Source organism: Chaetodon trifascialis, chromosome 1 (assembly GCF_039877785.1).
Source record: "Chaetodon trifascialis isolate fChaTrf1 chromosome 1, fChaTrf1.hap1, whole genome shotgun sequence".
In the NCBI taxonomy this organism is placed as follows: domain Eukaryota; kingdom Metazoa; phylum Chordata; class Actinopteri; order Chaetodontiformes; family Chaetodontidae; genus Chaetodon; species Chaetodon trifascialis.
Window position 1 is genome coordinate 14,598,278 of NC_092056.1, and position 21,419 is coordinate 14,619,696.

Consider the following 21,419-nt stretch of genomic DNA (forward strand, 5'->3'; position numbering starts at 1 on the left):
TGTTAATCAAGATATAAAAACGCAATAAACTTATTTTGGTTATCCCATTTGCAAAATCAATAACAGAATTATAATGCTTGTCTCTAACTTTTGAGCCTTACCGCTGCCCGTAGTACCTCAGGGTTACGAGCACGGAATCGAGGGATTTTTGTGAACGCGCTCTTCCTTCGCCGTTCGGAGGGGGCGGGGCTAAGAGAAACCAAGAGAAACATAATTCTATACAACACCTTTAAGCCAGACGATGTAACAGCTAATAAAACTTAGCTAACGTTTCATGAAGACATTTAACTCCACAATATTTTGAACAAAAATTTTACTGTTTTCCACCACTTGTCAAAAATCCCCAAAAGTGATACAAGTTGATAACATAATACCTTTTTTTGGTTTGTGCTAGTAGAGGATGGAAGAAAAGAAAGTAACGGACGCAAAAAGTTAGCCCTGACATAATGTTATCATGGCGTCATAAAGTTCCTGTGGTTAATGTTCTAATAGACGCCTTCTCACATATCCAGCAGAAGCAGAGTGACACTATCATCCCATCAAGTGCTGACCACCTGATGAATGTAAGTCCTGTCACCCTTTCTCCCTTGACTTGAAATTAGCTAGTTGCTAACATTGGTAGCTTTGTCAGTCTGCTCTGTCTGATCTGGTGAGGGGCATCCAGCTGCCTCCTGCTGCTGGGGAGAGCTGAGCAGTTTAACCATTCAGTACATCTGCACCTGAAATTTGCAAGCAGAAAAAATGGAAAAGCAAAAGATGGATCTCAAAGACGCTAAAAAAGACGTGGACGTAATGTAGCAGATTTGGAAGAGAACTTGTGAATATATGGGTTCTTTATTTTGTGAAAATCCTTCCATATCACATAGAAATTTGATTATTTTGTCATTTTTCTTTTCAGACTAGACAAACTAGTTTTTAATCACGAAAGCCTCCATAGTCAATGAAGTAAGACGTGTGTGGGAGGGGGAAAGCAGCTGCTTTTTTATTGCAAATTGCATTTTCACTGCATAGGTAGCATTAATACAGCAATGTATCAGTCAGTGGTTAGTGATGTAAAATCAATCAACTTTCATGGGACAGCAACTCAAAATGTGATCACAGAGTCAGTGACATCGCAAAATAATACTCCACAAACTGATCTTGGGTCTGTAGCAATTCTCTACTATTCAGGATGGTTGTATTTATTACTTCCTCAATTGCTTATCATTATCAATATCAACCCTGAGAAGAACCCAAATTGCGAAGAAACCAACATGACTTGACATTTCACTGGCATTTTAACAAGTCATTTTGTGCGTATGGTAGCGTTCATCAGTTTTACACATATCTCAGAGTAGAAGATATCTCACTACTTTAAAAAAAAGATAATTTAATATTACATTTCTTACAAATTTCACACTGTTACTGCCATAGAGAACTAACTCTGCATTTCAGCTACTGGCACATTAACAGTTATAATGGAATTCATTTACTACACAATGTCCTCTTTAAAACTGTACATTCATAACAGATAAGGTGAGCACAGGACAAGGTTGTGCGTCAACCGTGGCAGGACTTTCTCTAATGTTTGGGAACATCAGTGAATATTCGCAGTCCATGCATTCCTTGAATCTCCTCCTTCAGTGCCTGTAGAAGACAACACAGAACACGCTAATTCATCATGGACACACATAAACATCTGTAAATGTTCCATATACATGTCCACCAAAATTAAGGAAACAATCTTACAATCTCACAATTATGTTTAACATAAACCATAGAACACAAGTGCACATGTTATATTACAATACAATTTCGTGTTATATGCCATGCATTGTTTCATACTGACAGAGGTAACATGCTGATTGTTGATGAGATTTACCTGATTGACTAATTGGTGTTGCTGAATAGTCCTTTTTCCTTTGAACTCACTGGACTCTATATGGATCTCATACATGGCCCCACAACCACCTGAACACAGCATAGAGTCACTCAAACAACGCTGTCATTTCCCATGTGTATGCTGTGCCCATCTAGCTTCTACATAACAATAAAAGCATATCTGTATAGTAATTATTGTGACGACTATGCTTCAGAGGCAGTGGACATCTGAAATATATCTATTTGATGTACCTGTGCAGCTATAAACACAAAAGCATTCAGTCTGTGCAAACCTCACTGTTTGAGTGAACAGCTGGAACAAGTTCTTATAGAATTAACAATTCATTGCCAGTTAATCAGGTAAAACAGCAGAGGGAAACTGCATGTTAAGAGAGCCTCTGCTCGACCCAAAGATGACCTGACCAGTCAGTTGATCAGATCCGTGTTTACCTGATATGTCCACAACTTTGAGCGATGAGGCTAATGGAAACTTCTCCTTCAGTATGTTTGCGATGCGGACCTCTCCGTCTGTTTGTGTGGACAGACATCTCTGCACAAGGCCAACCTGAGGAGGTAGAAACGAGGAGCGATGAGCTATTTCAAGTTTAGCGCACTACTGTTAGCATCGCAGACAGACCGCTGAACTGTGGTGCCAAAGCTGATAAAAAGTGTATTTACTTGATTACTGCGAAGAACCCGGAGAGCAGAGATCATCGTGCTCGACAAGCTCCGTTTACAAGCCAACATTATGCAGATGTGGTGTCAGTTCAGACATGGGACGTTTGTTGAATCCGCTCCGGTTATTCAACAAGTCATGTCCTCGGACGGCTTCGTCTCAGAATTATGACGTCACACATCCGGGTACTTAATGTTTTTTTTTTTTTTTAAGGCCCTAGTAAAACCAGCATCACATACATAATACATAACAAACATATATGTATTACGAACACCAAGAGAAATACTGGACTGATATTTCTTACATAAAATAAATTAAGATGAATAAATATGAGATAAAATAGACAGTAGTATACAACAGTCTATAATTTTGATCCATAAAAACAATGAGTCATGTATGCAAACAAGTTTAATTTCTGTACTTCAGATCAGATGAAAAATAAAAAAAATATTAAGTAATAGCTGTTAAAGTAAAATTTATAAATATATAATGTGATAGTGACTGCATAAACATGGGAGAGAAAAGTGTTAAGTCTGAAACCTGTTAGTGTGAATTAAATTTTTCCCAAATATTGGAGCCAAAATAAACAAAACATTGCCTTTTCACGTGCAACATGTACACATTGTCCAGCATGTGGGCTAATAGATCTTTTTCACAGCAGGCATTTTTGACTAGCGCAGTAAAAACGCCACAGGTGTCACTGATAACATTAACAATGGCTCTGCTCTATTCATGTGTCCCAGTAAGATGTGACAGTGTGACGGTGAGCCAGCATGCACAATGCCAGGACCCTGAAACTGAAGCAGCTAAATTCGATTCAGCCATCAGTAATTTTATTATTTACACCTCTGCTTTTCCTGCTTTTACATGTCAAAATGTCTGCGTTGAAAAAGGCCTATACCCTTTAGATGGCGTACCCAAATGAAATGCAGTCGTTATTGTTATATGAGACACCTGTGCTTATAACATTTCAAAAAAGGGTTGTATAATGTTTAGCTAGTAAATTAATCCCATGTAAAAGTAAAGACTACCATCCTCTCAGTCAGCCTTCCATATCAGTCTGAACAACAACATCCCCATGGGACAATCGAAGCCTGTGTCTCCTTTTAAAGTTGAGATTGACATTTTCATGTTAGGAATAGATTTGAATGAGAAGCTTATCTCACTCTGCAGGTTGTGGACCCATACATTAATGGGGGCAGGGAAGCATTAGTGGCTGTTGACAGTGGGCTCTAGTGCCTTTTCACTACAGGCCTGAGCTTTGTTTGTGCACAAGAATTATGGGCACAACACAAAGCTGGACAGCCATCAAGGAAGCCATCCTAATGTTGAAAATAACCCTAAAGAGCAGACTAGTGTCAGAGTTGCTGACGTCAGTGGCCTTTAAAAATGTGATGTTACCAGAGAGTCTGAGCAGTGTACAGACGCAGAGATGGAAAGTACCACTTTTCCCACACTGGCTTTGATGGTTCTCTTCTTCAGCTGGCCCGCTTATGCTGAGGAGAACACAGAGTCTCTCTCCTGCCCAGAGAACCAGGAGGGTTTTGACGGCTCTTGCTACGAATTTGTGGCTCTGCAGCAATCCTTCCTCAGTGCCCAGGGATGGTGTGAGCGAGGTGGAGGACACCTGGCCTTCATCCTGAACGATGAAACACAGCAGTTCCTTCAGAAGCACCTGGAGCCAGGAGAGGACTGGTGGCTTGGGCTGGCACCCGCAGCTCCAAACCTCACGCTGGACTCTGCTGCCACAGAGGGTGAGAGAGCATGTGGACGCAGGACCAGAGTAGACACTGCATGACTTCTAATGGCTTTATACAGATGTTTTGTGAATTTACATGTATTTGAGTGCTGTCTTATAATCCATCTGGAATAATAGTGCTTAATTTTCTTCATATGAGCCTGTAAATTTCCCTGTAACTAACATTTTAAGTACTTTGCTACATACATTAAAAATTGAATTGATATATCTGTCATCAGTGATAATAAGTAATAATTCAGAATAAAATGTCAAAAATGGAGATCCTGTCTCATTAGGCAGCTTGTATGTCTGTTGTATAGATCTGTAATGTGTTTGTTTACTGACATTTGTTCGTAGACTGGCACACTGGGATATCTCCCTCAAGCAGCAGGTGTAATGAGAAACATTTCTCATTCATTTGAGCATTTCAATGGGCTTGCTGTCAAGTGGCCTGATTTACAAATGTGTCTTTATTTCCCCTTCAAAGAGTCTTTATCATTCATTCACCCTGTCACCAGCTCAGTCTTCTGCTTTGTTGTTTTATGACCCCTAAATTGCATTTTAATAATGGCCTAACCAGAAACAAAGATAAGGAGCACGAGCTTTTCTTAACATCTGTGGTGACGTTATCTTCCACAGCATTTTGCCTGAATAGCAGAATTCAAAATAGAAGTTTCATGAAACTAAATGGTGTCTTATTTTTGTCCTTTCTTAGGTTCCCTTGCGTGGCTGGATGGCTCAGATGTCAGCTATAGTAACTGGGTGAACATGCCAGATGCACAAGCGACCTGTGGGCATATCCTGAGACATTCAGGCTTCCAATGGGAAGCCACAGAGAACTGTAGCCAGGAGCTCAACTTCATCTGCCAGTTTGGTATAAACTCCTAAATAAATCAACATATCGTATTAAACCTGTGTTGTCTTCGCTCCTCTTATATAATTCTTGATCCCCCCCAGATTCTGGAAGATCTATCGCATGCAATGGCCAAAATGCAACCCTGCAATGTGGTTCTGGTCAAGTCATAGAGATAGACGACAGCTTCTATGGCCGAAAAACAATTCACTACTGCCGATCTAAACTCACAGCCTCACCCACATCCTCCCAGGAGGAGTGCAGCTGGATAGATGTGATGGATTCTGTAACAGGTATTATGAATTGCATAAAAGTATTTTTCATTTACTTGACATGCAAAATATGTCTAATATAATTATATAATTAATTAACTTGTTAGCCTGTAATTTAATATGAACGATGGAACATTAAGTTTAAGTGTATATCTGCATTCACAGTAAAATTTATGGAAACATATTTAACTGGGTTAAAGCTGCTGTAACAAAGGCTGGATAAAACCCACCAAAATCAACACTACACTTTTGTTTCACGCTTTGTGTCAAACACAAAAACTACGACCGCCCTGTGGCTGCTGAGAAAAGGATTACACTTCCTGAAAAGACATTATAATCCCTCCTGGGAGATGAGTGGATGATCTTTGGAGTAAATATGCATTCACATTCATGTCAGTGTGGGATTAGTCATTCTGCATGTGTTCATGCATTTACTAAGCAAATAGTTGGTGTTTTCCTTATTGTTAATAGACCTCTTTAAAGACATAATAGTCCTTCTTATTATAGGGTTATACAGACACCAGAGGATGAAAATTGAACACTGTTGTTTACTTGAATCATCTGTCATTCCAGCCCATTGCCATGGACTGCAGGCTTGCCAGGCTCCAGCAGATATGAGCTCTTTTGGTGAACCATGTCCTGCGCTGGGAAGCTACCTGTCTGTAGAGTACCACTGCAAACATGGTCAGATTGGTCCTTTTTACTTCCACTATACGTAGACTTTTCCACACTGAAATAAAGAGTGGACAGTGTAACTTTAGCCATATAAATATATTTAATTTACTGCTTTCTTGCCTTATGATTGCCTTGCTGGCTTGATGAGCAGGTGAACTGAGATGAACTGTTATATTTGTTGTAACATGGAGCCTAAATTTGAGCTGATGGTGTGATTTCCTCTCAGGACTCCTCTTGCTGGTGAGCAAGTTGGCAGCTGTCTTTGATAATGTCACCATCACCGTGAAGTGGCTTCTTCATCCTTTTCAGGGAAACCTCACGTGCACGTTGAATGCTGGAGATGGCCACACTATTGATCCATACAGCCCAGCAGAGTGAGCATGACTTCACATCCAACCACATAAATGGATAGATAGGTTTTTGTTCATTAACTTTATTCATCTAACGTGTGTTTCGCAGCTGTGTTTAACTGTATTCACCCTTTCACTTAAAGGATGGAGAGCACTGTGATACACAAATTCAGCCGTCCTGGTGTTTTCATGGTTGAAGTGGAGTGCACTACCAGTGACTGGCACGTCACAGCTCAGAAAGCCATAACCATTCAGGAGCCCGTCGGACAGATTGGGGTTACTAAGTGCTATAGCAGGAATACGTCAACAGGTGGCACTAAATGCAATGCGCTCCATGGTGGGCCTGTTCAGATCCAGGTTGTGGTGGAGACAGGTGAGTCAGTCAGACAGCGAAGGGGATAAATGCTTCCAATAAACCACTTCTCAAAAAATTCAGATCAACGTGATTCCTTTTTTTTTTTCTTAAATAGGTACAAATGTTTCCTACACAATTCAACATGAAGACCACTTGATCGCAAACTCGTCCGTGGAGAGAGGGATCACGCCTCACAACATTACATTGAGTGCAGGTGTGGTGGAGAAGCTCGGACACGGCTGTTACAACTTGACTCTGGCTGCCTCTAACGGGGTCACAGCCCACACGGTGTCCACTGGTCTGGAGCTGTGTCTGCTGGAGCCTGTCGAGGGCTTGCAGGCCTCTGTGATAGCAGAGGAAGACGATTGTCCGAACTCTACCGATCTCATCATTGGCGTTTCGTTGGAGCGAGGAGCCCCTGTGGAGCTGCTCTTCACTCTGACTGGAGCCAGCGACTCCCTCTCTGAGACCAGAGGCATGCTCAATGGGAGCTTACAAGTTTATACATTCTCCAGCCCACTTGAAGGTACTTACAGCTTAAGCCACACTGTAATCAAATGGAAACGGTTACCAGTACCATAGTATATAGTACATGTTCTCAGTGCTCTTAATACAACTGTCTTGGTAAAGGATTGTTGAAGGTGAAGGTACGAGCCGTGAATGCCTTCTCTGCCTCTGATGTGGACGTGGACTTAGAGAAAATACTTCAGGCTTGCCAGAATTACTCTGACCACTCACCTGATGAATATGGAGACACAGTATGTAGAAGATTAGCATCAAATTATAATGAGATTTATTTCACCGAACATTAAATTACAAATACTATGGTGTTTGCTTGTTTCTGTTACGGCCCAATGATTTTGTTTTTCATCTGCAGATAGGTAATATGAGTGTCGACGACTCTGACTTGAAAATAATTGCTACTCCAAACGCTTTGGTTGATGCCTCTCAGAGTGTCACACTGAACCTAAGTGGAGCTGAATCACTGCCCAGCAAAGGGCTCGCATTTGAATGGAAATGTGGTAAGTACAATTAATTCACAGCTGAGCATTTTACACCAGTCTGTTAAACCATACTTAAAGTAATGAAACGGGTGAACACAATCAGAAGAACTCAGATAATCCAAAACAATAACCCTTTGAGATCAGTGAAGCTTCAGATGATCTGTGTTTGTCACAGTGAGTTCATTGTCAATTGGATATGAATTTACATCGAAACTTGCTGTTAAGCTCCTCATGATTCTAACAGCAGCTACCAACCAGTTTGGTCTCTAGATCTCTGGACACTTCTGTTTTTTTCATGCAGCTAGATTTGGTTTCCCCATCTGATCACCAGTAATGGAAAATAAGAGCGCCAGAACAGTTTATCTTAACAGTGTCCAATTTTCACTTTTCAGTGTCGATCACCATCACATCCTTAATCATCATATTTTGATGATCACAATCTGGATCAGGATCAGAAACCTGCCTGAGGTCCTCTGGTTTCATGTATTCTGGTTTCTATCAACAAACCCTTGTGGTTTCTTACATTCAGGATCTGATTTCTGAAACCAAGATATGATGTTTACATACTAACAACAAATAGAGAAACTCTAAAAACCCGATCATATCTTGAACATTAGTGCACACGTGAACATGCTCACTGTGTCAAACAGGCGTTGATTCAGTTGGATGGCATTTGAGGTTGTAGTCTGTTCTACTGGGCTGCCTGATATTCTTGTTATTTTGTCCATCCCCTATGCTATAACAATACTGTGATTCAGGACATTTGTCTTTATATGTCAGTAGCTCTGTAATCTTTTCCAAAGTGCTGCCTCTGCTTCTATCCATACAGGAGGAAACTGCAAATGCAGAAACAAAACAAAGGACAAAACTCACGTCATCGAAAAAGACTGTCTTCCAAATCCCTTTGATTTTTTCAAATACACTATCACTGTGAGGAGAACCACCTGGTTTAGGAAATGGGTTAAACTTGCTTCAGCTTCAAAGTGCATCACTGTTGCCCCAAAAGAATTCACAGACATCACCATCAGGTAAAAGACGACCATTTACAAGACAAAATATATCAAATATCCTCAATTCCATCATTCTGTGGGTTGTTTGCAGGGGCTGACATACAACATTTCTTTGAGAGTTGGATATACTGTATGTATATTTGGAAGAGGTTATAGTTATATATTTCCTTTTGTTTTTGCAGTTGTGATGATTGTGCTTCAATAAATGTGAACGACTATGTAAAGCTAAGGCTGAGCTGTGTGTCAACTTGCCCGGACGTAGTTTGGTATATTGAGGACCCCAAACCTTTGATGGTAAATCAGCTTTGATTTTAAACGTGGGCATTAGAGATGAATGTGTCGAAACATTATTAAGCAATGATCTTTTCCCAGGATGACCTCGAGAAATGTTACTACAAAGCAGGAAGAAGGCCGCCTGTTGAGAGGCAGGATGGCAACACTGAATATGTTGTGCATCGCCAATATCTGGAAGTTTCGAGGGACACGATGCACAATATCAGTGTGTTTGCTTATGGTGCGTTCTTATCCTGTAAAACAATTTTTAGATGTAGATTAAGGGTGAGAATAAATAGGAGTTGGGGCCCTTTTTTGAAACCCAGTGCTTTGTTCAGAACTATGTGGATTTGAAAGAAGCTGATTAATGGATTTACAAAATGCTTGTTTTTCTTTTTTATAGGCAAGAGGGAGCCAGGTTTTGCCAAGTACACTCTTCCAATACCAGATCCCGAGCCAACTGCACAAGCTTCAACTGATGCACCTGCAGAGCCCGACCCCCCTTCATGTAGCATCTCTCCACCATCAGGAACAGTTCTCGATGCGTTTAACATTACCTGCAAAGCAGGTGCTTTCTGCTCTACTGGCTGTTTTTATTGCTTCAAAACAGACACGGGTGAGAATGTGCGCTGTTATCTCTTAATTTAATTCACTTTTAAACAAGGAAAGAAAGCTCTGTTACAAGGCAGGGAGAAAGGAGCACAAGGCAGCAGGAGGAGTATAAAGTTGTTTTGTAGAATTGAGGAAAAGGCAGATGAAGGTTTGCTGATGTTAGACGCAGAGGAGCTGAGGCTGAAATGACAGCAGGCCGCTGCTGTGGCAAATTTTGACTACAGTTGGAGAGACTGTTTACTGTCAATGGAGAATTCAACACAAATGGTCTCTTTCATCTTTTAAGGCAAACATCTGCGCTGCAGTAATGCACACGAGGTGAAATCTGTCTTCCTGCCTCTCGGAGACAAGAACAACAATTACAGTTTGTCTGTTGTGGTTACTGTGAAAAATGAGTATGAGAAAGCCACCACAACTGTCTCCACTCAGGTTTGTCATCAACCGCTTATCATGTATCTCAGAGAAAGAAGGAGGATAAGAGAAAAACAGGTTTCCAAGTAAAAAAGTCTATGAATATTCAGCGTGTTGCTATTTCTCAAGGTGCGGACAAGCAGCTCCAGCTCCTCTGTGGAGGCTCTCCAGTCTGCAGTGGAGGATACTGTGGGTCAGTTAGAGCAGCAGGGTCTGCTCTCCGGTGAGGCTCTTGGACAAATATTTACTTCAGTTTCTGATATGCTGAACGCAGAGGCCGGCCAAGATCAGAAGGATGCAAGGACGAAGGTAACAGAATCATACTTGTGAGGCTTACAAGTGGAGTCGTGAGTACCGTGGTGTTAATCAACACTTCCCTCTCTTGCAGCTCAGAGAGCAAATGTTGACCAGAATGACCACAGTTCTGCTGGACTCACCCAAGAATACAACTCAGGAAGTGCAAGTGACGGCCAGAGCCGTAGCTGGACTCACCCACCGCCCAGATGAGCTCAGCCCCATTGCTCAAGTACAGTAGATCAGTGCAGCAATATGACATATAGTTCAAATTGTAAGTTACACTTGAGAAGAAAGAGAAGAAATCTACAAATGCTCATTATAAGAAATCACAGTACAGACAAATAGGCAATACTTGACAGTAATTTGCACTAATTACAGATAAATATAAAATGTCACATCAATAAATTACACTCTGTAAGTTAATTCACTCCTTGCCTGAAATTTGTAGTTGTGTCTTTAACATTTAGGTGAGTATAACAACACCAATAGGTGTAAATGGCCTCTGAAAGTCATTGTTTCTTTGTTTCAAGCGTTTGTAAAGGAAGTCTGGATTAGTCACAAAACAGCAAATGAGGAAGGACAGACCTTGTATGATCCCTGTTTGGGATGCAGGACATCTAATTTTTGAGTGCAATCTGGAGCGTCTTGCAGACCAGGACATTTAAAAACATCTTCCACTCTTGCTCAACCCATGAATAAAAGGCATTGCCTTCAGTATAATACATGCTCATCAGCTCTTTTGAAAGTTTTGCACAGATTAATCTTTTCTGTTGCTTTATTTCCTCCCCAGGAAGAAGCAGGTTCATTGTTGGTAGACCTCAGCTCCTCCCTCAGTGCTATCAGTGTTAATGAGGGTGGCGGAGATGATGGAGAAGTAGTGCAAGCAGCGACACCAATAGTTGAAGCAGCCAGTAATATCTTGAATGTTTCATCAAATGTAAGGACAAAGCTATCACTACCTTTTTTTTTCTCTCTGTACTCTTTGGTCTTTATCAAGCAAGATATAATATGTTTTCCTCAGAAAAAAGTCTCAGATTTTCTTCTCACTGGGATAAACAATGTTCAAAGTGCTTTGCTGAATAAAAGAACGCTGAATGGAGACCCTGCCATCATTGATTCTGGTCAGATCAGTGTCTACGTCAACAGGTAAAAGACGACTGGCACTGGCTAGAACATGATGTACTTAACAATAAACTATGACTGATGATTCTGATTGTGCTTCCTGCAGAGTGTCTCCAGAAAAGATGAAAATGCAGGATATAAATGTCCAGAAGAACAGCTCCTCCAGATTTTCCTTTCCAACACTGCCTGCTCATATTGTCTCTCCTGAGGAGCCAGTGGATGTCAGGGTAAGTACGTGCACAGTGGACGGAAATGGAAAAAATAATCATTTGAAGTGAATTTGAAGATGCAGCTTGATGTCGGTGTTGGCAGTGTAAGGTACGGTTTTGCTTATTGTTGGACATTCATAATGCCTGGACCAGTTAAAAGAGTGAACCAGCTCATTCCTCGTAAGTAATGATAAAGTTCTTATGTGGATCAGTTACAAATCTGCATCCTTGCCTTCAACGCTTGCAATTAGTATGTCATTTCAAAACTTTGGTAAAATATGACATCTCTACAACTATGGAACCAACCAAAAAAGACTGAATAAAGCAATCACAGTCACAGTTTTGCACAATTTGATTTTTTTGTATGCCCACTTCCTTCTAGATGATGAGTTTTGAGACAAATCCGTATTCATGGAAGGAGGAAAATATCACAGGAACCGTAGGATCCATCTCTCTCACCAGAGTGGACGGCACTGTTATCCCTGTACAGAACTTACCTGAAGAGATAGAGGTAATATTTGTTTTTAGAGATACTTTTAGAGTTACCTTGGATAATATTGGTAAACTGTTTCAGAATAATGTGTTTTCTGTCTTTTCAGATTCTTCTGCCAAGGCTTGACGTTGGGCAGGAGAACAGCACAGTCCTGGACCTCGCCAATTTCAGCACATTAATAATTGACGTTCCCTCGCCGGATGTGACACTGGTGCTGAAAATGGAGCCATCTGAAGACATTTCCTTCATGCTATTCCTGGGATTTGAAGATTATCCAAATGATGAGAATTATGTGGCCAAGACTCAGATCCCCCGAGAGAATTTCACAGAAGGTACAATTAAAACTACCAGATTAACTTTTCGTAGCATGCATGAAATGGCTCAATGTCACATTTAAACTGTATAGCTGACATTATCATTATCATCACAATCAAATGGTGACATGTTTGGCGTATTGATCGTCCAGTTCTATTGGCTTTTCTTTTGCATTTTAGCTCTTCTCTGAATGCCTGACAGGCTGCATTGCACTGTATGTTTGCCACAAATGCAACAAACTTTTCCCACAGGAACAATCAACACAAAAATTAATGAGTAGAACCAGCGAGTTAGGTTTCCATAGCTGACAGACATATTAGCTCTGTTGTGACCAGAGTGTAGCTATAAACTACTATTTACATTGATATCACAGTGAGGGAATTTGCTACCTATTCATGAGATGTGTGTGCTTTTGTGCACCAACTTATCTGTTATTTGACCGCAGAGGAGAAATATACCTGGGTGCTGAGTCCCAGAGACAGAACAGGAGATGCTGGAGTGCACTACCTTGTTGTGAAGCCCATTGTGGAGCCAGGCGTCAAATCCATCAACGCCACTGTCACTGTCATTTCCATCGCTGCCCAGTGCAAATACTGGAATGAGACTGAGTCTTCTTGGAGTGAAGATGGCTGCAGGGTGAACAGAAAATAATTATGATGCATTCAAAGTGGCTGTATCAATACATCCTTGAAAAGCGAGCTGTGAAGTTTTTTTTTTCTCTCCTACAGGTTGGTCCACTCACCACGCCTTTGGTCACTCAGTGCCTCTGTAACCACTTAACCGTCTTTGGCAGCTCTTTCTTTGTCATGCCGAACTTGGTGGACGTGTCTCGCACCGCAGAACTTTTTGCTACATTTACTAACAATCCAGTGGTGGTCTGTTTTGTGGGGGCCATCTTTGCTGCTTATCTCCTCGTGGTTGTGTGGGCACGCAGGAAAGACATCCAGGACTCAGCCAAGGTAACTCTCAGTGAAGACTTTCACCCCATTATATTGTTGAATTGAAAATGTGTGAATTGAAAATATGACTTTGGATTGTTTTTTTTATCTGATATTTGTTACTTAGTTGTATAAACATTCACGTTTTATGATTTAATTTATCAATTTAAAAAATCCCTGATTGTTTTATCTTCATATTCACTTGTAGGTCAAGATAACGGTGCTTGAGGATAATGACCCCTTGGCTGAGTATCGTTATATGCTGAATTTCAGCACAGGGCACCGGCACGGTGCAGCCACCTCCTCTCAGGTCAACAACGCCGGTTAAAGCTGAGATTCACAGACACAAAACCCTGCTGCTTCTTCTGTTGTACAACATTCATGTTGCTGACACACCTCAGAACATCTCTGTCCATCTTGATTGTTTTAGGTGACGATTACTCTGCAGGGTACGGAGGGAGAAAGTGAGCCCCACCACCTGACAGACCCCGAGAAGCCGGTGTTTGAGAGGGGTGGGATGGACATGTTTCTGCTGACCACACACTTTTCCCTTGGAGATCTGCAGAGCATCAGGCTGTGGCATGACAACTCAGGAGTGCACCCTGCATGGTAAGAGTTAGAGAGCAAAACTGATCGTTAAAACAAAGACAAGCGTGAATTTGTGCTCTTCCTGTAAGGTCAGTAGATAATTATTGTTGTTACATGCAGGTATGTTAACAAAGTAATGGTGCAGGACCTGGATAGTGGTCAGAAATGGCACTTCCTGTGTAACTCCTGGCTGGCTGTAGATGTGGGAGAGTGCACTCTTGACAAGGTATTCCCAGTCGCCACAGAGATGGATTTGAAGAGGTTTAGGTAAGAGCAGCTATGGATCTGTTAAAAACACATCACCAAGGAACCTGATTTTATATTATTGTTGATTTATTATTTCTTCTGAATCCAAATGTCCTCTTTTTCAATAATTTCTAGTAACCTGTTCTTCATGAAGACAGCTAAGGATTTCCGTGATGGCCACATCTGGTTCTCCGTCATCAGTCGGCCTCCCTGCAGCACTTTCACACGTGTGCAGCGGGTATCCTGTTGTTTTTCCCTGCTGCTGTGCACCATGCTGACCAGCATTATGTTTTGGGGCATCCCCACCGACCCCTCTGAGCAGACCATGGACCTGGGTAGGTTTTATTGTAGAATATTCAAATTAGTTGTGTAAAACCTCCCAAGATCCAGCTCCAATTCCAACCATAACACACACAGAAAAGATGTGGTTGTTCCTGGTTTTCAGCACTAACATGAAAAAGTATTTCTGATTGATTTTTTGCATTGAAATTTGCATTGCAGTGAAATGGGGCAAGGGAAGTGTGACTGGGACAGCTGTCACTGAATTGCTTCCATTTAAATTTGATTCACTTTGCAGGCCACATCGAGTTCACCTGGCAACAAGTTATGATCGGAATTCAAAGTTCAATCATCATGTTTCCCATCAATCTCCTCATTGTGAGTATCTTCAGAAACACTCGTCCTCGAGAGAAGGCCGCCAAAACGGACGCGTCTAATCAGGGAAAGACCGGCCGAGTTTCTCCCTCACAGACTTCTTCCCCTCAGAAAGAGCTAAAGGACATCACACCAGACACGGTGATCAAGGTGAGGAAACAGATATTCTTGTCAGGGACAAGGAAGTAATAATAGCTCCTCTGTACATGTCTGAAATGTAGTTTCTCCATTAGGACATAAAGAGAATTGCTCAGTCACTTTCAAAGGCCATGAAGAGTCCGCTTCCTGACCTGGAGCTCCGCCCTGGTCAGCAGGGTGACATCAACACTCTGCTGTCTCTGGTGGAAGACATCATCAGACAGCAGAACCAGGCGGCTGGAGACTTCTACACTGAGGCCTCAAAGAGGCAGCGCGCCACGACCCTCAGCTTATGTGCAGTTAATCTACAAGGTAAACACCACCTTAACCTCTAAGAAATATTAATTAGGAAAAGAATGAAACAAGTTATTTAATTGATTTAATGGCCATTCATTTCTAAGGAAGTTGGAAAATAAATCTGTTGATTATCGACAAATATATGCATTATTTTAACGCTCTGTCTCTTCAGAATTTATTTTTCTTCAGCAGTTTTTTCCTCATCAGACTGACTTGATTCATTTAACCTTTGACAGACAGAAAAAAATATTATTTTCTAATGATGGTGATGTGATGTGACCTGGATTGTCAGTGATCTAAATTAGGCCATATCTTTCTTGTATTTACTATGGTCTAATTATGGTCTCATTTGCATATTGGAAGACAAAATAAATACATGCAATGACCTCAAAGAAATCCCTCCGAAGGAAAAATGAATCATGTTAGTGGCAAATATAATTTCTTGACACTTTCTGTTACACAAAATAGGTTAACCTGAATGAGAAGTTTTAATGGAACTGTTGATTTCTTTGTTGACAATGCATTTGACATCCTAACTGACTAATACTGATTTTTGCATGGACAGAAAACAGTACGTGCGGAAGCCCTGAGAAGACCTCAGACAAACTTCAGAGGAAGAGCAACAACAGCAGGTACCTGTACAGGCAGCTGCATCATGTTGAGAAGGAACTGAGTTTGTTGGGACCATCTCGTTTTACAAACCCAGACAGCTACAACCGAGCCATGCAGCAAGTTCAGGAAATGAAGGGTCTCCTGGAGTTCAACCTCCCCTCGTCCACCCTGGAAGGAGACCAGCTCGATGGCAGCCCCAGTCCAGAAGAGAGCATCAACGGAGACGTTGCCAAGAAGCGCTGTCAAGGAGGGCTGCCATGGTGGTTTGTGTTTGTTGGCTGGATACTGGTGATTGCAACCAGCGGTGTATCGGGATACTTCACAATGATGTATGGGCTGACGTACGGCAAAGACCGCTCTATAAGTTGGCTTATCTCCATGGTGGTCTCTTTCTTTGAGAGTCTCTTCATCACACAACCTCTGAAGGTGAGCAACAATACAGTCATGGTCAGAATATACATCAAATGTATTTAGAATACATCATTATATATAATATATCCTTATAAGGTCGTCTGGTATTTAATTCTGAAAATCTTTCATCACAGGTTCTTGGTTTCGCTGCTTTCTTTGCTCTTGTTCTGAAGAAGGTCGACCAGGAGGAGTACGGAGAGCCTCAAATAGATGAGAGTCTGAGAAACACAGGTACGCTTTTTCCAGTTTTCCATTTTTGTTGCATTGTTTTGTGTGAAAAAACAAAACACATCAGTACAATATTCCTCTCTCAGCTGATCCTGATGCAGTGCGCGCAGCAAGAAGAGACAGCACATGCAGTTTCTATCAGCCACCCCCTCCCACTGACATCGAGAGGATGAGGAACAACATGATTAAAGAGCAGAAAGTCTTCGCTCTCATGAGGGAGATTCTTGGTAAGAGACCCACTTTGACACATAACGACCCAGGCTGCAACATATGCAAGGCTGAGATGCTGATGTAAGATGTTTGCTTTTGATGCAGCCTACATGGGATTTATGTGGATGTTGCTCCTGGTGGCATACGGTCAGAGGGACCCCAATGCTTACTTTCTGACACAACACATCCGACAGAGCTTCAGCAAAGACATCTCAGACAGTATGAGTATTCAGGATGTGTTCAACTGGGCAAACACAACTCTGCTAAGCAACCTGTTTGGAGAACACCCAGGTCAGTATGTTGTGATTTGCAAATCCTTATGACAAAGTGAAAATCACGTAAATTATTTGATAAGTAAGCAAGTAGCTAATCTCAGTTTATTGTTAATTTTGGCCTCAGTGACCTGATGGTAGCTCTGGTCCCCATTGAGTTACTCCTCAGCACTGGTCCTTTCTTAACCAATTATGATACCATCACCTGTTACCAGTGACCCTGTTTACCTGTGGAATGTTCCAAAAGGTGTTTTTTTTAGCAATCCACAACTTTCCCAGACTTTGGTGTGTTGGTGGTATCAAATTCAGAATAAGCAGATATTTACAAAAAAAACAAAGAAGTTGATCACGTAAAACATTACATATATGGTCTTTGTACTGTTTTTAGTTAAGCACATGTCAAAAAGGATGAGCAAGTTATCATGTTCTGTTTTATTTATGTTTTGCAGAGTCCCAAATTGTTTGGAATTGGTGTTGTATATTTTTGTCTCAAATTGGACTTGGGTCTTTGCTCTTTACTATACTACTATACTACATACAGTATACTACATGATATAAATAGTATATTTATGTAGTAAAATATAACATTTCCTTTCATGAAGATGTGTAAAAATGCCTTGTGTGGTTCAAAAATGGAGTTAGTTGTGGCCAAAACTACAATTTATTTAGACTGACTGTGACAAATGATGTGGAAACTCTGTCTCAGGATTCATCACAGATGGAAACTCCAAGCTGGTGGGTAACGCTCGTCTTCGCCAGGTGAGGGTGCATAAAAACTCCTGCCACGTGGCTCCCTCCATGCAGCAGCCTGAGCGGGACTGCCACGCTCCGTACTCATGGGAGTTGGAGGACACGGGCTCCTACGGTCCAGGCTGGAGCCGCCTTGTGGGCGATAATGCCTCGCTGAGCCTTCACAGCCCGTGGACCTACCAGTCGCAGGGTAAACTGAGGGCCTACCCCATCTGGGGCAGCATGATGCTCTACAGAGGAGGAGGGTTTGTGGTGGATCTGGGGCCAGATTTCCAAAATTCCAGCAGGTGGGCTTTATGATAAATTTAGGACTCACTGAAATTAACTCAGTAGAATGAATGATGATAGGTGAAATAATAAGTCTACTAATCAATTAGTTGATTCACAGGAAATTAACTGACAACGATTTTTTGATAATTGACTAGTCATGACAAATTTTGTTGAATAAAAATGTCAAACGTTTGTATGTTGCAGCTTTTCTTGATAGCTGATCAGTATTAACATCCATTTTTTAATCTGTTCAGACAAGTTACTTCTCAGGGAACTTACAATGAGCATTTTTCCTTATTGTCTGACATTTTATGTACTAAAAAAAGTCCCAAAAACAAAACAATAATTAAGAGACTAAAATAATTGTTGGTAACAGTTTACTGATGATAGAAATGGCAAAAGCATAATTAATTGTGAATTCAACCTAAAATAACATTCACATTTGTATTATCAACAATATAAGATCTAATTGCATTTTTAGGTTTAAGCCCTTGACTTTGTCTCTGTAGATCCCTTCAGTACCTTTATGACAACACCTGGCTTGATGTGTACACCCAAGCGGTCTTTGTGCAGTTCACTGTGTACAATGCCAACGTCAACCTCTTCTGCATTGCCACATTCATGCTGGAGACCACAGCCATTGGTCAGTAGTCCATGTTCAGCCGCTTTGTGAGAGCTGTGCAGATACGTTAATGCTTATAAGAACCATGTTGTCTGTCACTTTGTGTTTCCTCCAGGAGCTTTCCAGTTTCACAGTGAGCTTCAGAGTGTGCGTCTTTACCAGTCCACCGGCGGCCTTCACATCTTTGTCATGGCCTCTGAAGCCATCTACTTCCTCTTCATCATCTATTACATGTTTGTCCAGGTATGATTTCCTTCTTCCTTGAATTCACGACCATTACTGCTGATAATGATTAAGTTGTCCACACAAACTTCACCTCTCCTGACAGGGAAAGCTCATGAAGCAGCAGAGATGGGCTTATTTCAAGAGTAAGTGGAACTTGTTGGAGCTGGCGATTATCATTCTCAGCTGGAGCGCTCTGTCTGTATTCATCAAGAGGACTTTACTGGGATTGCGAGATATGGAGTACTACCAGAATAACAAAGACCAGTAAGCAAAAGAAAAAACACAACCCATACAAGCATAAGCAAGGACTGTCTCTTACCATTGGTATGAACAACTGTTGTGCATTTTGCTGATTTATTTCCTGTTTTCTAATCTGCAAAACAGTGTAGAAAGTCAATGCATTTCACACTTCAACCTCCACAAATAGGAAAACATTACTAAATCCATTATTATTCCCTCCATCCATTCAAAACATCTTTCAACAGATTCTTAAAACAATGCTCAGTCCTCTCATGCTCTGTTTCCAGATACGCCAGTTTCCATGAGACAGCCAAGGCCGATGCAGTGCTGGGGTATCTGATTGCCTTCCTGGTGTTGTTGGCTACAGTCAAACTATGGCACCTACTGAGGCTGAACCCAAAGCTGCACATGATCACAGCCACACTGCAGCGAGCCTGGACTGATATTTCAGGCTTCCTGGTGGTCATGACCATCATGTTCCTGGCCTACTCCATTGCTGTGAGCAGTTTCCCACACTCAGCATCAACATGCTGTACTTTGTGAAATAGAACTAAGTATATAGGTGATCACTAACACAGAAATTAACTTTTCAGTCTAACCTGATGTATGGGTGGAAGCTATACTCCTATCGAACTCTGCTGGATGCTGCACAGACCATGATCAGCCTGCAGCTTGGCATTTTTAACTACGAAGAGGTTAGTATGAGACTCTTATAACTGTACCACAGCTGATTCTAACAGCTGATCCTTCTTCAGTTTACGTCTCCCTCCCGTTCCTTCAGGTTCTGAATTACAATCCAGTGCTTGGCGCTTTCCTCATTGGCTCCTGCATTGTGTTCATGACCTTTGTGGTGCTGAACCTCTTCATCTCTGTCATTCTGGTGGCATTCAGTCAAGAGCAGATACATCACAAGGTAACTCACCCATGCTGAGTCTGAGAAGTCTTATTGTGCACATAGTGTGGAAGAAGCAAGATCTACCATGACAGAAACAGCTTCATGTGACTTGATACTCCTTGACTTACACATATTGCTCACTGTTCTTGCAGCCGTCAGAAGAGGACGAGATCGTGGACCTGATGCTGATGAAACTCTGCAGTTTGTTTGGACTCAAATGTAAAAAACAAGGTGGCGACTGCCGACCTGAGAGGCCGGTTGTTTCATCTGCTTCAAATAATGGACTCTGGGTTATTTCTTCAGGGAATATTAATGAGGGTTGAAATGTTCTTCTACAGTCAAACAGAAGTTCAACATTTGACCCACAAAATGCTTTGCTTCAGTTTTTGCTTGTCATAGCCTACTTCATTTATTCAAACCAACATGTTGTTGCTTTGTGACTGAATATTAGCCCTTGCAAGTCTATACATCAATAGCATTTCTGTCTACTGCTGCAGATCTGTCACTGTTGTAGGAGAAGCTGAAACTGAAAGTAGGAACTCAGGATGATGTTGTGCACTGATGCACTGTATTTAGGCTGCAGTATATTTTGTTAAGCAAATAATTTGCGTTTCTGTGACTAAATCTTGTAAAATATGCTTTTATTCTGTTAAATAATCATTGATAATAGTGAAACATGGTATTTGCATCAGTCTCACTAATCTGATAAAAAAAACTCTTTAAAATTTGTATGTATTGGTATATTTCCATCAGCTGTCTGATTATATGTTGCTCAACATACATGACATGTTTGTCATGTGCTGACAAACATGTCATGTATGTTGAGCAACATATTTAGCAACATGTTACAGTTATGTATATGATATTTCTCAAAAGAAGTAGCCACATAACATTCAGTGGTGAGATAACAGCTGCTTCTTATGAAACAAAACCAAGCTTTTCTTATCTCTCCCTCTACATATGAGATTTTAAAGATTTTTTTTTTTTTCTGTTATTTTGACCCTATAACTGTAGGGTGCAGGTGCTCTGTGCACATTTATAATATGGAAGTACATGACCTGTTACAGAAAGAGATATTGATAACTTAAATGTAAAGGTCAAATGACAACAAATGCCAGCTGCAGAGAACAATGTATTGGTCATACATTACAGTATGTATACATTGTGATAATACTTATAGTAAAAAAAAAACTTAATATAGAACATTTCAAACAAAAATATTCAATACAATGTCGTCCACAAAACTTAAAAAAACACAACACTGTAATACAGTAATACATAATCATAAGAGTATTCAT

The 21,419-nt window shown here is 41.0% G+C and overlaps 2 protein-coding genes across 2 annotated transcripts; one reads left to right on the top strand and one right to left on the bottom strand.

Moving 5' to 3' along the window:
• Positions 1 to 817: 817 nt before the first annotated feature.
• On the bottom strand, positions 818 to 2,697 carry bola3 (bolA family member 3). Its single transcript, XM_070965088.1, has 4 exons — positions 2,539 to 2,697; positions 2,311 to 2,425; positions 1,862 to 1,950; positions 818 to 1,626 (listed from the first exon to the last, which is right to left on the bottom strand). The coding sequence occupies exons 1-4, from the start codon at positions 2,605 to 2,607 to the stop codon at positions 1,561 to 1,563; spliced, it is 339 nt and encodes a 112-aa protein (XP_070821189.1). The 5' UTR covers positions 2,608 to 2,697; the 3' UTR covers positions 818 to 1,560.
• Positions 2,698 to 3,968: 1,271 nt separating this feature from the next.
• Positions 3,969 to 20,692, top strand: LOC139331186 (polycystin-1-like protein 2). The gene is made up of 41 exons (XM_070962557.1): positions 3,969 to 4,290; positions 4,990 to 5,148; positions 5,232 to 5,420; positions 5,973 to 6,083; positions 6,301 to 6,448; positions 6,568 to 6,797; positions 6,895 to 7,305; positions 7,410 to 7,537; positions 7,657 to 7,801; positions 8,613 to 8,811; positions 8,976 to 9,087; positions 9,166 to 9,307; positions 9,470 to 9,634; positions 9,965 to 10,107; positions 10,219 to 10,398; positions 10,478 to 10,615; positions 11,177 to 11,323; positions 11,408 to 11,532; positions 11,615 to 11,735; positions 12,100 to 12,228; positions 12,317 to 12,542; positions 12,971 to 13,161; positions 13,254 to 13,484; positions 13,672 to 13,773; positions 13,894 to 14,072; positions 14,172 to 14,318; positions 14,433 to 14,632; positions 14,875 to 15,101; positions 15,185 to 15,401; positions 15,952 to 16,424; positions 16,544 to 16,640; positions 16,724 to 16,864; positions 16,953 to 17,138; positions 17,826 to 18,156; positions 18,649 to 18,782; positions 18,877 to 19,004; positions 19,090 to 19,250; positions 19,514 to 19,724; positions 19,820 to 19,921; positions 20,008 to 20,139; positions 20,274 to 20,692. The coding sequence occupies exons 1-41, from the start codon at positions 3,969 to 3,971 to the stop codon at positions 20,442 to 20,444; spliced, it is 7,431 nt and encodes a 2,476-aa protein (XP_070818658.1). The 3' UTR covers positions 20,445 to 20,692.
• The last annotated feature ends 727 nt before the right edge of the window (positions 20,693 to 21,419 follow it).